The sequence below is a fragment of the Anolis carolinensis genome, chromosome 1 (assembly GCF_035594765.1).
Source record: "Anolis carolinensis isolate JA03-04 chromosome 1, rAnoCar3.1.pri, whole genome shotgun sequence".
In the NCBI taxonomy this organism is placed as follows: Eukaryota; Metazoa; Chordata; class Lepidosauria; order Squamata; family Dactyloidae; genus Anolis; species Anolis carolinensis.
This window is the reverse complement of record NC_085841.1, coordinates 5,113,912-5,127,239: the sequence shown is the minus strand read 5'-3', so window position 1 is coordinate 5,127,239 and position 13,328 is coordinate 5,113,912. Positions and strand designations below refer to the sequence as shown.

The window sequence follows — 13,328 nt, the reverse complement described above, 5'->3', positions numbered from 1 at the left end:
TAGGTGTTAATAGGACCCCTGAAAACAACTTGGAGGCCACAGGCTCTTTGCCAAACCCGATTTAAAGTGATATAATGTTTGTTTGTTTTTTACCTTAGCAAGTCATTTTACATGTTATGTTTCTTTTTTAAAAAAATCCTCTTTCAAGAAGCAGGGAGGACTGTTTTTGTATTCCATATACTTGATTTCTTTGTCACTTCTATGTCATGAATCCAACAGAAAATATCCAAGGGAAAAACAGCCAAAACTCTTGATGCATCAGGATACTTTCTGGAACGCAAACTAGGCTTTGACATGATCTTCAGAGTGTTTCCCATTTGTTTCTAAGTGTAGGTTAGCACTGCTTTCTTGCTTCCAGACCACCTCTGAGATAAGCAATGAACTAATAATTAAAGGGCAACAACAATTTGCTACAGAAATGGGTTTCTTTTAAATCCAGCCCTGCCACCATTGGTTTCCATACCTGGCTTTTGTATCACTGCATTACAGGCATTTGCAATTTCTTCCCTCTTGGCCTCATCAGGGTATTGATTCTCGTTGAAATAGCTGCAGAAAAGAACACATCATTTTTAGAGATCCAGCCTCTCCTCTCCATGCTAAAAACAAACAAACCGCAGAGTTATCAGAAACTCTGGCTGTGGGGAAACAAATATCACTGCCCTTGAAGATATGGATGGTATACGTTTGCTATTTTCAGAAGAATGAGTAGTTTCCCACCTTAGTTTTGTGTACTTCCTTGGATGTAAGGACATAATGTCTCGATTTTCGAACTGTGGGCAATGAGAAAAGAGCTCATAAATACCCACCTACCCTTTTCATGGGCATCAACAGTCAGATTCAAAATTAACTAGGGTTATGTAATTCCCCAATGTCAAAACTAATTAAGGTGGTATAAACCATGATTTGCAAATCCACTTAAAGCCATGACTGCAAACTATAGATTCCAAGTCAGAATATATTCATCAAGTCTAGGAATAATCAAATCCGCAAAAGTTAAACCCACAAAAGGGAAGAGTTGGCTATAGTTGCACACTGAGGGACAGCTATATTGCAACCTTGCAAAATATATGGGAAATGCCTTCAAACAAGAATACTGTACTAAAATATATTATGAATCAAATTACGTATTTGGAGTAGAGTATTTGTACTGCGTTTAGAAATTAGTGAACCACAAATTAATATAGAAACGGGATGAAATGAAGATTTGTAAGATATGCAGGTCCAGCAGGTCAAACGTTCTTTATCTGCACCTAACAGGATCATTGCCTTTGTCTCTCATTCTAAGGAAACTACGCAATTAGTCCTCTCTGTATCAATGCAAAGCATTTCTCCACTTAACAGTTCCTCCAGAAAAGTGTTTCTCATCATTCTACTAAGTAACAGTACAATTATGACCCGAGACATTTTAAAAAATCCCATTATTTAGAATCACAGAATCCTAGAGTTGGACAAGACCACAAAGGCCATCCAGTCCAATCTCCTGCCATGCAAGAAGACACAATCACAGCATTGCCAACTGATGGTCACCCAGTCTCTGTTTAAAAACATCCACTGACTCCCAGGCATCATATTTCACAGCTGAACAACTCTGACAGTCAGGAAATTTGTCCTAATGTTTAAGTGGAATCTTTTTCCTGCAATCTGAATCCATTGTTCCATTGCATCCTAATCTCTTGAGCCTGCACCATCTTCAATGTGACCACCTTTCAAAAATGTAAACATGGCTACCGTATCACATCTTAACCTCCTCTCCTCTAACCTAAACATACTCCACTCCTTAAGCCGTTCTTCATAGGGATTCATGGCTTCCCAACCATTGCTATTCACCCTTCAGCTAGTGAATATCCTTCCAGAATTGTGTTTCCCAGAACTGAACCCAGTATTATCCCAGATAAGATCTGACCTATGCAGAACAGAGTAGGAATTTATTTATTTGCCATATTTCTACCACGTCCTTCTCACCCCGAAGGAGACTCAGAGCGGCTCACATATATATATAGACAAAAATTCAATGTCATACAAACATACAATCAGCAAATAAAACATATACATTAAAACCAACCATTAAAACATCTCAAATATTGAAAACCAATTAATTAAAACCACACAGTCTTAATATCATATCTCTTCTAAGGGGTTGGTTTAACTTTTGGGTTGCTAGTAAAACTGAATTACCGTGACGCAGAACGATGCGTGTACAGAAATGGTATTGGCACCACTTGGCTCAATGCTATGAAATTACAGAAGTGGTAATTTTGGGGCTGGTGCCTCACCAAACTACAAGCCCCAGAATTCTCTAGTGTTGAGCCACTGCAGTTAAAGTGGTGCCAAATTGTACTAAATCTACAGTGTAGCCCCTCCATTTCTATCCTCGTTTTGGCTCCTTTCCCCTCCGTCGCTTGCCAACACATAATCCCTGCCGCAAAAAGCTGATCCCTCAATCTAGATCAGTGGTTTCCAACCCCAGGGCCCACTTGACCAGGGACCACTTTGACCAGGGGCCACTCTTCAACATTAGTACCAAAAGGGTTACGAATCAGTTTTTGGTCAACTTTAGATTCAATTTGGTTATTTGAGGTGCTAATTCATAAAATTGCATTGGAAAGACCACATCAGCTTTAGTTTCTGAAAGAGAGCATATGCCATCCAGTATTCACCATCTACTTGCCTGAAAAAACCATAGTTAATAATCTGGAGCTGCTATGGTCTATCCAATGCAATGGTCAGCTTTGCAGAAAGGAGTGGAAATAAATAAAATAAATAAAATAAAATAAATAAAGAGGAAGGAAATTTGCAGACTGGATTTTTTGTTCCTGCGGCCCACTGCTAGGCCACGGCCCACAGGTTGGGAACCACTGATCTAGATGCTATACTCCTATTGATGTAGGATAGAATTGCACTGGCATTGACTCCTAGATCTACCCATGTTCATGTTTTCTTTAGACAAACCAACCTTTCCCATATCTTGCAAAATATCTTGTGCTCTTTATCAACATCCTAGTAGTGCGAATATCACCACTGACCCATTGCTGAGGAAAAACTATAATTGATCTATTGCCTATCCATATACAGTTTTTCTCAACCAAGCTGATCTTTCACATCCCTCAGAGACACCATACTGCTTATTAACATTACAGTACTGACTGTACCACCTCAGCATCAATGCAGTGTTATGAATGGGAAGGAAGGAAAGAGGGGCATAGGTTACAGGTGGGTGGCTCCTACAGCAACAGAAACAGACTCCTGTTCTGAAAGCTTTTCTGCACAACTCTTTGACTCGTGCCGAGCTCAGACCTGCTTTGAAGCACTGAGGCACAGGGAAAGGCAGGGAGAGAAAAAGGAAGAACAGAGTGAATGATTGCAAAGGGCTGGGGAGAAACCTTCGGCAGATGCAATTGTGCTTTCTAGACAAAAGGCGCCCGTCAGCATGGCGATGGCTGATCAGGGAGGGAGTCAAACCATCCCTTTTGTGCTGGGCGACAGTAAAGGATTAAAATGAAAAGTGGCTGGAATATGTGAGCTGGGTGTGAATGCACAGGGACGGCGAGAAGATTGAAATATCCTTGAGGCGGTTTCATTTTGACAATGCCATTGGGCTGAAAAATACTGCCGGCTCAGTAGAATCTGTGCCATTAGGGCTCAACTTGAGCAGAGCAGCAGGAAAGCACATGGCAAGCCATCTCTCCATATATATGTAAATGTTTATGTGAGAAGCAGGTGGTATTTTATTAGGGGTAAACATCACCAATCACCTCACATACCTAAAGTCCTCACAGAATCTGCATATTTCCATTTTTCTCTGAAGATGGAATCACAGAAGAAAAGGTCTGACGTAGTCTCCAGCACTGGTTTGGACAGCCTGAGTCTCTAGATGCAGCAGTTTTGGCCCCCGACTCCAAGAATTCCTGGCCATTAAACAAGCTGACTAGGGATTCTGAGAGTTGGGAGGCCAAAACATCTGGAAGACTGCAGGTTATGCAGGCCTGACCTAGAGAATCCTAGATATAACATTTTGAATCGAATCCATGATAACTTTGCAAAAGTCAAAACCACAAAGTGGGGGAAAGACTATCTACAGCAACTATAGTAATATCACTTGTGAGAAGCCCCAAGCAAGACATGGGCTGAAAGGCACCCTCTCTATTAAATGTCTATAGTGGGCCCTTGGTGTCTGCTGGGATTTGTTCCAGGACCCCATTGGAACAGCTGGAGAAGAAGGACCAAAGTCTTCTGCTGCTTCAATAAATTGAAGTGATAAGAAAAGAGATTATGCTAAGACATTAGGAAGAATGTCTTGGCCATAAGAGCCGTTCAACAGTGGAAGAGACTGCCTTGGAAGGTGGCAGACTTTCCATCTTTGGAGGTTTTCAAACAGAGATCTGTGGGAATCTTAGATTTGTTTCTGTTGTTCCTGCATGGCATTGCACTAGATGTCTTTTATGGTCTCTTTGGGTTCGAAGACTCTATGAAGTATTGGGCTTATCTATGTTGAGGCTAAGATTCGTCTTAGTGTCTGGAAGGTCAGAAATGGGAATGAATAAATAGCCACTTCCCATTTCAGCCTACACTTGAAGCATTATGCAGAACCACGTTAAGTTTTCTTCCTTACAGAAACCAAGCCTTACTCCAAAGAGTAGATAGAACACAGGTGATGTGTTTTGAAAGAGGGAGTAGGTAAACGAAGGGTTGGTCCTGAGGGTGAAGAGAAAGTAGAAATGCCTGCTGTTGTTGCAGCTGCAAAGCTGGGCTGTCCTCGCATTGCAGTTCTCTAGACCACACCCAGCCTGCAGCTTAAATATAGATGTTCACTCACTGGTGCTACTGCTGCTGGAGAGCCTCTTTAACCTTTGGGTCATAAATATTCCAAGCAAAATTTGGTTAAGGGGGGGAGAAGGAGGGATGAAAGGGAGCAAGTTTCTGAATCTATGCTACCAGAAAAAAAGAACAACACCAAACAGCTAATAATATGCACTGGGAGGAATTCCAAAGCACGCAAAGGGAGGAGAATTTAATTATAAATGGCTACTGATTCTTAAGCAGGCAGCAGTCATCCAGCAGAAGGGAGAAAACAAGATGACTGTAGGAACATAAGAGATATTTACTAGGCAAATGCAACCAAATGATCAGAAAGCCCTTGTGGTGACCTACAGATCCTAACAGGTCCAGTAGGTATATGGGTGGTCCTGAAAAAGGTCCTGAAGAATTAGGCTTCCCCTAAACACAGCTTAGTCCAGATACAACTCCCAGCATGCCTCACCAGGGACACTGGGAGTGACAATCCTATAACCAAGGGAGTGTTGCATGTTAATGGATCCAGGCTTATGTGGGATAAGCCTTTTCCTCTGGTATAAACCCACACATGACCAGAGACAGTACTTCCCAACAACTTTGGCCTCCCGGAAGCCAACCCTTGGGCTGCATGCGAGCTGCATTTGGCAAAGTATAGTTGACATCAACCCAGTTAATCAGATGCATTGATGTAGTCTCTACTAAAATGTATGAATTTGTCACATTAAAGATGTGAAATTCAACAGGTGAGTCTTTAAGTCACCCCAGACATTTTAAACTGCTGTTACTTCCCCAACTCCATAAATTTTTGTTGGTATATACTAATAGGTGCTCCAGGATCAAATAAACAGCAGCTAGGTGTTAAAGATCACTGCAGATCCTCCAATGTGACCTATACACTTTAATATTGGATGCTTCATGGTAATGTTTCCTGGTTTGGATCCGCCAAGACCTCAACTCAGCCACGCACCTTTCCATGACGGCCAGGCACTCCTTTCGCCAGGTGAACCGGCTGCCCCGCCGCAAGCGGAAGGTCCCCGAGGTAGCTGTGACTGGGGGAGGCGTCTGCCTCCATTCTGGTTCTTCCACTGGGATGGGGGCCGGCCTCATGCTTAACGTCGCCCCTGGAAAAATGAGAGAAGATCGTCATTTGTCTATAGAACCAAGTAACTCGCTCTGAGAGGAAGCAACAACTGTAGGAATATTTGGTATCAACAGCAGAGTAGAGTGCAGTGTAGCCAGGACTATATATGAGTTTATGGTATGAAAAGGAGCAAAAATATGCAGGATGTTCTGATAAGGTTTAAAAAAGTGAAAACGTACTTTTATTGTTTCAGGTAATACAACTCAGATAAAAGAGTAGATAGACAAAAGTTTGGCAGAAGAGTCCATAATGCGGACTCTCTCATGTCTTTGGTTAAGGCATCTTGAAGCAGAGAGAAGCATCATGATGCTCCCTTCTCAAGCAAAGAGGAAGAAAGCACTGAAGACTTTGGGGAGGAAAGGGGAAGTGGACTCTACACACACAGGCAGGAAGTAAAATATCTCGATACACAAAGATATAGGAAACAGATGAAAAACAAGACAGCAGGCCTATATAGAGCTATTAGGTACATTCCCACTGTCCCTAATAGCTCTATGTACAAGTGTTGATGTTTCTTCACTGACAAGAACAACTCCCAAAGGGGAAGAGACTTATTCCCATTCAAAAGAAAGAGGAAAACAGAGAAACCAAGATATTTTTCCATTTCTGAATGGCAAACACAAGCCCGGATGACAAAGGTGGGAAATGGGAACACCTTGGTCAACATCCATTCCCTGGGTTCCTTTTTGGGGCCTCCCAACCCCTCAATATGTTCTGTACCACCCGTTTCCTGGCCAAAGGGGAGGAAAGAACTGTTTAGCTAGGAAACACAACTCTGAATAGGTTATTGGCCCTTTACTCCTGCACTGTTTATTACCAAATCTTGAATACAACCAATAGTGACTTTTTTCAAATCTTTTAAGTAGAATTCTGGCTTTTTGTGGGATTTTTTGGCAGTCCGTGAAGACCCTTAGAGGATTGCAGAAGCAGAAGACTGATGCCTGGCCTCATTGCAATTGTCCACCCAGTACTGGAGGCTGTTGCGCATTATTTGTTAACTAAGCCAATCATCAATTTAATGGGTAAGGTTGCAAGACGTCAGAAGCAGCTTTTCAACCTGTCATCTGTTGTAGCCCAGCATCATTCAACCCATGCCTTCACAGTCAGCAGATACCCAGGTTGTTACAAGAGACAACAAATACAACCAGCCCTCCACATTTCCCAGATTAGGTGAGCAGGACTTACACAAAAATGCAAAACCCACAAATAAAAAAACTACTTTTTTTAGCTGAGAGAATACCTCTCCAGGACTCTCTGGATCCTCCAGCAAATCTCAGTGGTCAATCTCAACTGCTGGCAGAAAGATTTGTTCAGAGAGTGTGCCAGCAACATTCTTAATAGACTAACCTCTGTGCATTCGATACGTAGCAAAATAAACCTTTTTCAGGGTTTCTTTTTTCAATTGCAAAGGTACTGGAACCAAAAATGCAATATACAGTCAGCCTTCTGTATCTACAGTTTTTGCATCAGAGATTCAACCATTCACATCTTGAACATATTCAAAGAGGCAAACCTTGACTTTGCAATTTTGTATACGAGACAATTTCAAGGCCATTGTATATCATCATGGGGCTTGAGCATCTATTGAAAATCCCTTTGCTGCTTTAGGAAAACACAATGCTTCATGTATAGCTTGGCTAGACATAAAGTTATCACATCTGACGTATTAACTACTGTTTATTCATAATATAATTACAAATGGAATATATATGTATGTATGCATGTTTGCTAATGGACCTGTCAGGTTCTGACCTCTAAAGAACATCTGGACCCTAAAGAACCAGTTTATGAGGAGCAGACAAAAGCAAGAAACAAAAACAGAAAAAAAAAATTCACATTTATATTTCTTTTAAAAACTCCACTACCATTTTATAGAGCCAGCAGATAAAAGAAACTAATTGCCATAAAAAAACTGAAACAAGAAAACAAAGAAGAGGACTTGCAGTGATGTGATATACCATACAGAAAATTCTTACACAAAACTCTACCTCCTACATACTCGTAGTTTTTCAGAAATAATGTGGGGAGTGCTCATCTCAAAGTATTTTATTTCATTATAAGAGAAAATATTCTATAATTAACATTGGAGAAAATGTGTGAGGAAAAAAGATCTCCCCTGATTTTTCCACACCTTTATATCCCTTTCTCCATATATAAATACAATTGTCAGCACAGTTTTTGTAGCATCCCAGGAGGATTCCAGCCCATATAGGTAACTTGGAAGATATCTCTGATCGGATTTAGATTCAGGGTGGGGCTTTTTTCAAAAAAGAGAAAACTTGGTGCAAACACACGGATGGTAAATTCAGAAGGGTATGCGCAAGGTAAAAGAGCCAGCCTTTGAGGTTCCCAAGTCGACCTCCTTCTCTCAGGGGAACAACTTGACACTCAACTTCAAAGCAAATTGGGGGAATGAAATTCTGCCCTGCTTAGCATCCAGGTAACAGATGCAAAGTGATTCTAGAAGACAAGCATTTCAAAGATGCTTCTTAGTTAAAAGGAAGGCCAAAAAAAAATCTATAAATTTGCCTCTGCCATACGTCTGCTTTCATGTAAATCATTTATTGACAAGGTTTGCCTTCAGAATACCAAATATGCTTCTTCCCCACCCGTCTCTGAATATGTCGGCAGCATCCATGCAGCAGTGCGGCCAAGAGATGACCTCATTTGGCCAGAGCCTCAAAAGCGTGACTGGTTCAAGGCCCTCTTCTGCCCCAACTCTGGCAACTCTATCATCTCAGATCCTCAACAAAAGGGAAGAGCATTGACCTGGAGGTCCCAAAAACGATCCATGGTTCAAGGAAAGTGTACAGCAGGGATGGGCAACCACCACGGTTTGCGCCCCTTTTTGGCCTGCCAGGCATGGGTAAACTTTAGTCTTCCAGGTGTTTTGGCATTCCACTCCGACAATTCCTAATAACCGGTAGGGTGTTAGGAATTGTGGGAGTTGAAGTTCAAATAACCTGGAGGGCCGAAGTTTGCTCATAGTATTTACTAGGTGAACTTGTGTTTACTAGGTGAAATTGCATTAAATCTATATCTTCCTCTTCTTCTTCTTCATTCGTTTAGTCATTTCCGACTCTTCGTGACCTCATGGACCAGTCCACGCCAGAGCTCCCTGTCGGCTGTCGCCTCCCTCAGTTCCTTCAAGTTCAAGCCAGTCACTTCAAGGATACCGTCCATCCATCTTGCCCTTGGTTGGCCGCTCTTCCTTTTCCTTCCATTTTCCCCAGCATCGTGATCTTTTCCAAGCTTTCCTATCTTCTCATGATGTGGCCAAAATACTTCAACTTTGCCTCCATTATCCTTGTCTCCAGTGAGAAGTCGGGCATTGTTTGCTGGTGGATGGACTGGTTGGATCTTCTTGTGGTCCAAGGCACTCTCAGGATTTTCCTCCAGAACCACAGTTCAAAGGCATCTATCTTCCTTCGCTCAGCCTTCCTTATGGTCCAGCTCTCACATCCATAGGTCACTATGGGGAATACCATTGCTTTGACTATGCAGACCTTCGTTGCCAGTGTGATGTCTCTGCTTTTCACTATTTTGTTGAGGTTGGCCATTGCTCTTCTCCCAACAAGTAAACGTCTTCTGATTTCCTGGCTGCAGTCTGCAGTCAGAGTGTAAATGAACTCTAAATCAAATCAAATGATGAATATTCAAAACTCTCTGGAGTTGCTCTGCATGAAAGCAAGAGACTGCAACTATAAAGCATTCAGAGCAGATACCAACATGCCCTCCAGATGTGGTCTGGCTGCTGTTTCCAGCATTCCTCACCACTGGTTATGTCAGCTAAGGATGCTGAGCTCTAAGGCCCAATAACATCTGGAGGGCTCCGTGATTTCCACTTCTGTACTAGACATTGAACTAATAGGAAGTTATTTCTGTCGAAATATCATAAAGGCTGTGTGATAAATTGCTGCATGTACTCGTGCATAAATTGACCTCAAATATAGGTCGCAGTCAGCTTTGGGGAACAAAATTATGAAAGTTTATATGACTTGTAGATACATCACTCCATGAAAAGGGGAAAGCACCAAGGTCACTTCAGGGGGGCAACTGCTTTTGGCCGCCACTGCCATTTTCCTGGCCAGGCAATTTGAAAAGTCTGTCATCACTCTCCTCAAAGAAGACAATGGTTGACTTTTTGTTAAGAGTTAAGGTATAATACTTAAACTAACCCATGGATTAGTCTACCAAGTTTTGGGGTTTGATTTTTTAATTAAAAATTCTAGACTTATATGCAGGTATACAGTGAGCACTCTACATCTGTAGGGTTGACTTTTGCAGATTTGAATATTCACACATTTTGTGGATTTGATTATTCACAAAGTAAAATCTTCCCTCTAGAAGTCTCTAGGTATTCTAGTACAATTTTATTGTCAACTTCTATTGACCACAGAGTTCTGCTGAGGAACCTACAGATTCCATGAGAGAAGTAACAAATAATCTAGCATGTTTTTATTTGCAGTTTTTCACTATGCCCCTAATCTCAGGTAATGTGAAAAGATGACTGTATATAACTTTTATAATAATGGTAATCCCATGCAAAACTATGGAGGCTAAGTAATCTGGATCTTCTAGCACAAGCTGTGGGTTGCCTCATTGAAACAGAATTGTTCTGCTTCGGCTTTCAAAAAGACCCACACAAACCAGGCAGAGCTAACAAAGACCTGCTATAATTTTTGGAACTCTGTGGGAATTGTTTTCTGCCACTAGCCAAAGTGATCTTGTGTCACCATAACTGACATTCAAACAAAGCAAAGCATGGGACCAAGTCCAAGAAGAATGGTCCAATGTTTTTATTTTATTAAAAAGAACCCATGCAGGCACTTGTTGCCCCATGTTGCAGGCCAAAACTATCACATCTCTGAGTCTGCGGTGGCCGGAAAAAAGAGACAGAGAGCATTGCCAAGGTTGCTCTCACTGAGCTGACTGGCCATCCCTTTGCCAGCCAGACTAATTAGGCCTGTCCTAATGAATTACAATTGCTGATGTCAAAGTGTGATTTGTCAGGGTGACACAAAAGTCTATCAGTGGAGCAAAACTCAACTTCAAGTCCAGAAACTGCACCTCTTTGAAGGGCTGGCCTTGCAAAAGGCCTAGAGAAAAAAATCTAGTCGCTTCTGTTGTCATTTTGAGAGAGATAGTAGAGGAAATCTGCCTAGGTGCTTTTAGGGTGGGGTGAGACTTTTTGTGTACTTTCACATGTTTGGGAGACTTTCCGAGTGGTTCTTGGGTCAAAAATTGTGGGGAGGATTGTGAGACTTTGTCAGACCCAAGAGATGATCTCCTGGAGCTATAAACTGTGGACAGCAGTTCACCCACCTACCCCTATACCCAACCTCCAATGGAGCTATCCAAGGTGAGGGCCTATTTGTGCAGGGGCTCTAGGGTTCAACATTTTGGTGATCTTTTCTAATGCTCAGGCTACAACCCAGAATGGATTCATTGCTCCACTGACATGGAAGCTATCAGTTTCTGCTGCATAGTTATTCCAGAGACCTCTCTTGATTCAAAACAGCTTTGGTCTTTACCAGTTCTCATGACCCTGCTACCTTTAAGAATCCTGGCATCTATTTACCTATCTACTTGCCTCCTATTTATTTATTTATTATTTATTTATTTATTTGCTACATTTATATGCCGCCCTTCTCACCCCGAAGGGGACTCAGAGCGGCTTACAAATTAAATTTACATACAATATTATATTAGTATAGTACAATACTGGTAATAAATTACTAGATTGTACTGTATCAATATCCAATCTGGTTTTCTCCAAGGAATAGTATTCGAGGATAATTTCAAGATTATTAAACACCAAATATAATTTTAACAAAAGTTAAACACAACTCGGTCATTTACAACATTCTAGCCCAATTCACACCCATTGAAATCTCTTTCTTCCACAACAGCCACCAATATCAGAAAGGTAATTGGGGCAGGTTGAATACTCAAGAGTTAGCCTCAAGCTTTTCCAAATGAAGTTCTCTATTGGAGAACAACACAAAATCTATATTGCAGAACCAGGGAAGAAATTCACAAAACATCTAATCCAATGCTGCAAAGATACAAAAAAAATCTACTATTGCAGCATGCCTGTTAGGTAGCTAGCTACCCAAGCAACTCATTTTAAAAAACGTGCAATGAGATAATGTCTAGCAACTTCCAAGGCTCTCTCTTCTACTATAAAACAGCTCAGGTTATCAAGAAGTTCAGTGGCAGAGGAAAAACTCCCTGAAAAAGTGCTAAACTCTGCCTTCATGGGGGTTTTTTGGTAATGAAACAATAGTGACACCTCCTGGAAAGCAAATGAGTAGTCATACGATGCCAGCCGATGCACTTCTTTTTGTTCAGTTAATCTTGTTGCTCTTAAACTGCTGTTCTGCAAATGGTGGAAGATGGGAAGGGTGCAATAGAACCCTCCCCCATCAGTCCACTCCTAGGAAAACCAGCCAAAAATGAGCAGAAACAAAATTGCCAGTACAGCTGTTTGCTGATTTGTTTGCATTTTGACCAATGTTCTTTGTTGGAAATTTTTGAGAGCTGTTTACTCTAAAGCATTTCGAGGGATACAGGGATTTGAAAGGGTGCTGAGAGGAATCACATAAATTCCTGGCCTTATAGTATGCCCATCATTTCATCAACAGAAGGTTCCACAGGAGCAAAATCCCTGCCCTTGATGCTCCTGGCCTTTGCCTATTTGAAAAGAGCATCTCTAACAAGATTCTCTAGTGCTTTGCGCCCCCTTTGCCAACCCCACCCAAATCCCATTTCCAAAAGAGGACATTGACTGGGGAGGGGAGAGTAGAGTAGGGGAGGGGGTTCCATGCCGACCGAAGCACGATGAAGCCAACAACACTCACAGCCGCTGGGCAAAAGGTTTGGTTCAGAGGGAACGGCCGGAGTGTCTCGGCTTGGTTTTGTTTACCGGGGTTTGTCTTCTCAAGCTGGTACCATCGGTAAAAGGCCCTTTTCTTTTGTTCGCTCAGGTCCGATCCCTGTTGCAACAGCCAATGGGAGATCCGACTCTGACTGATCCCTGCAGGAAAGAGACAAAGAGAAAAAGTCAGGAGAAGGGGCCATGGCTTTTCCACCCACAAACATTAAATAAAAATATTAAAGCCGAAGCAAGGCTGTCCACAAGATTCTAGGTAGGATTGGGTGACTGATGTTGGCTTGGCTTCAAATGAGGAACCAAACACATCAAGAACACTGGCCTAATTCTTGCTATTATTCCTAACCAGAGCAGCTCCTTGGAATTGCCAAACACAACAGATGCTGGAATCAGGAATCAAAATGGCTTTGTCAGTTCGGAGAGCTGGATCAAAACTAAAAAAAATTATATGGATTTCAACAAGGATATATAAAAGGTTCTACAAACAAGCAGAGAATATGA

The 13,328-nt window shown here is 41.8% G+C and overlaps 1 protein-coding gene across 12 annotated transcripts in view; it reads right to left on the bottom strand.

Annotated features, from left to right (window-relative positions):
- Positions 1-13,328, bottom strand: part of hmbox1 (homeobox containing 1) — a 117,265-nt gene that overhangs the window by 27,690 nt on the left and 76,247 nt on the right. For all 12 annotated transcript variants that reach the window (XR_507253.3, XM_062968814.1, XM_062968809.1 and 9 more), the window contains exons 5-7: positions 12,861-12,971; positions 5,759-5,912; positions 464-546 (exon numbers count right to left, since the gene is read on the bottom strand). Coding sequence is in view for 11 of the 12 variants with exons in the window: in XM_062968814.1 (XP_062824884.1) it covers positions 464-546; positions 5,759-5,912; positions 12,861-12,971 (348 nt within the window). In the remaining variant the exon portion in view is untranslated. The remainder of the gene's footprint in view (positions 1-463; positions 547-5,758; positions 5,913-12,860; positions 12,972-13,328) is intronic.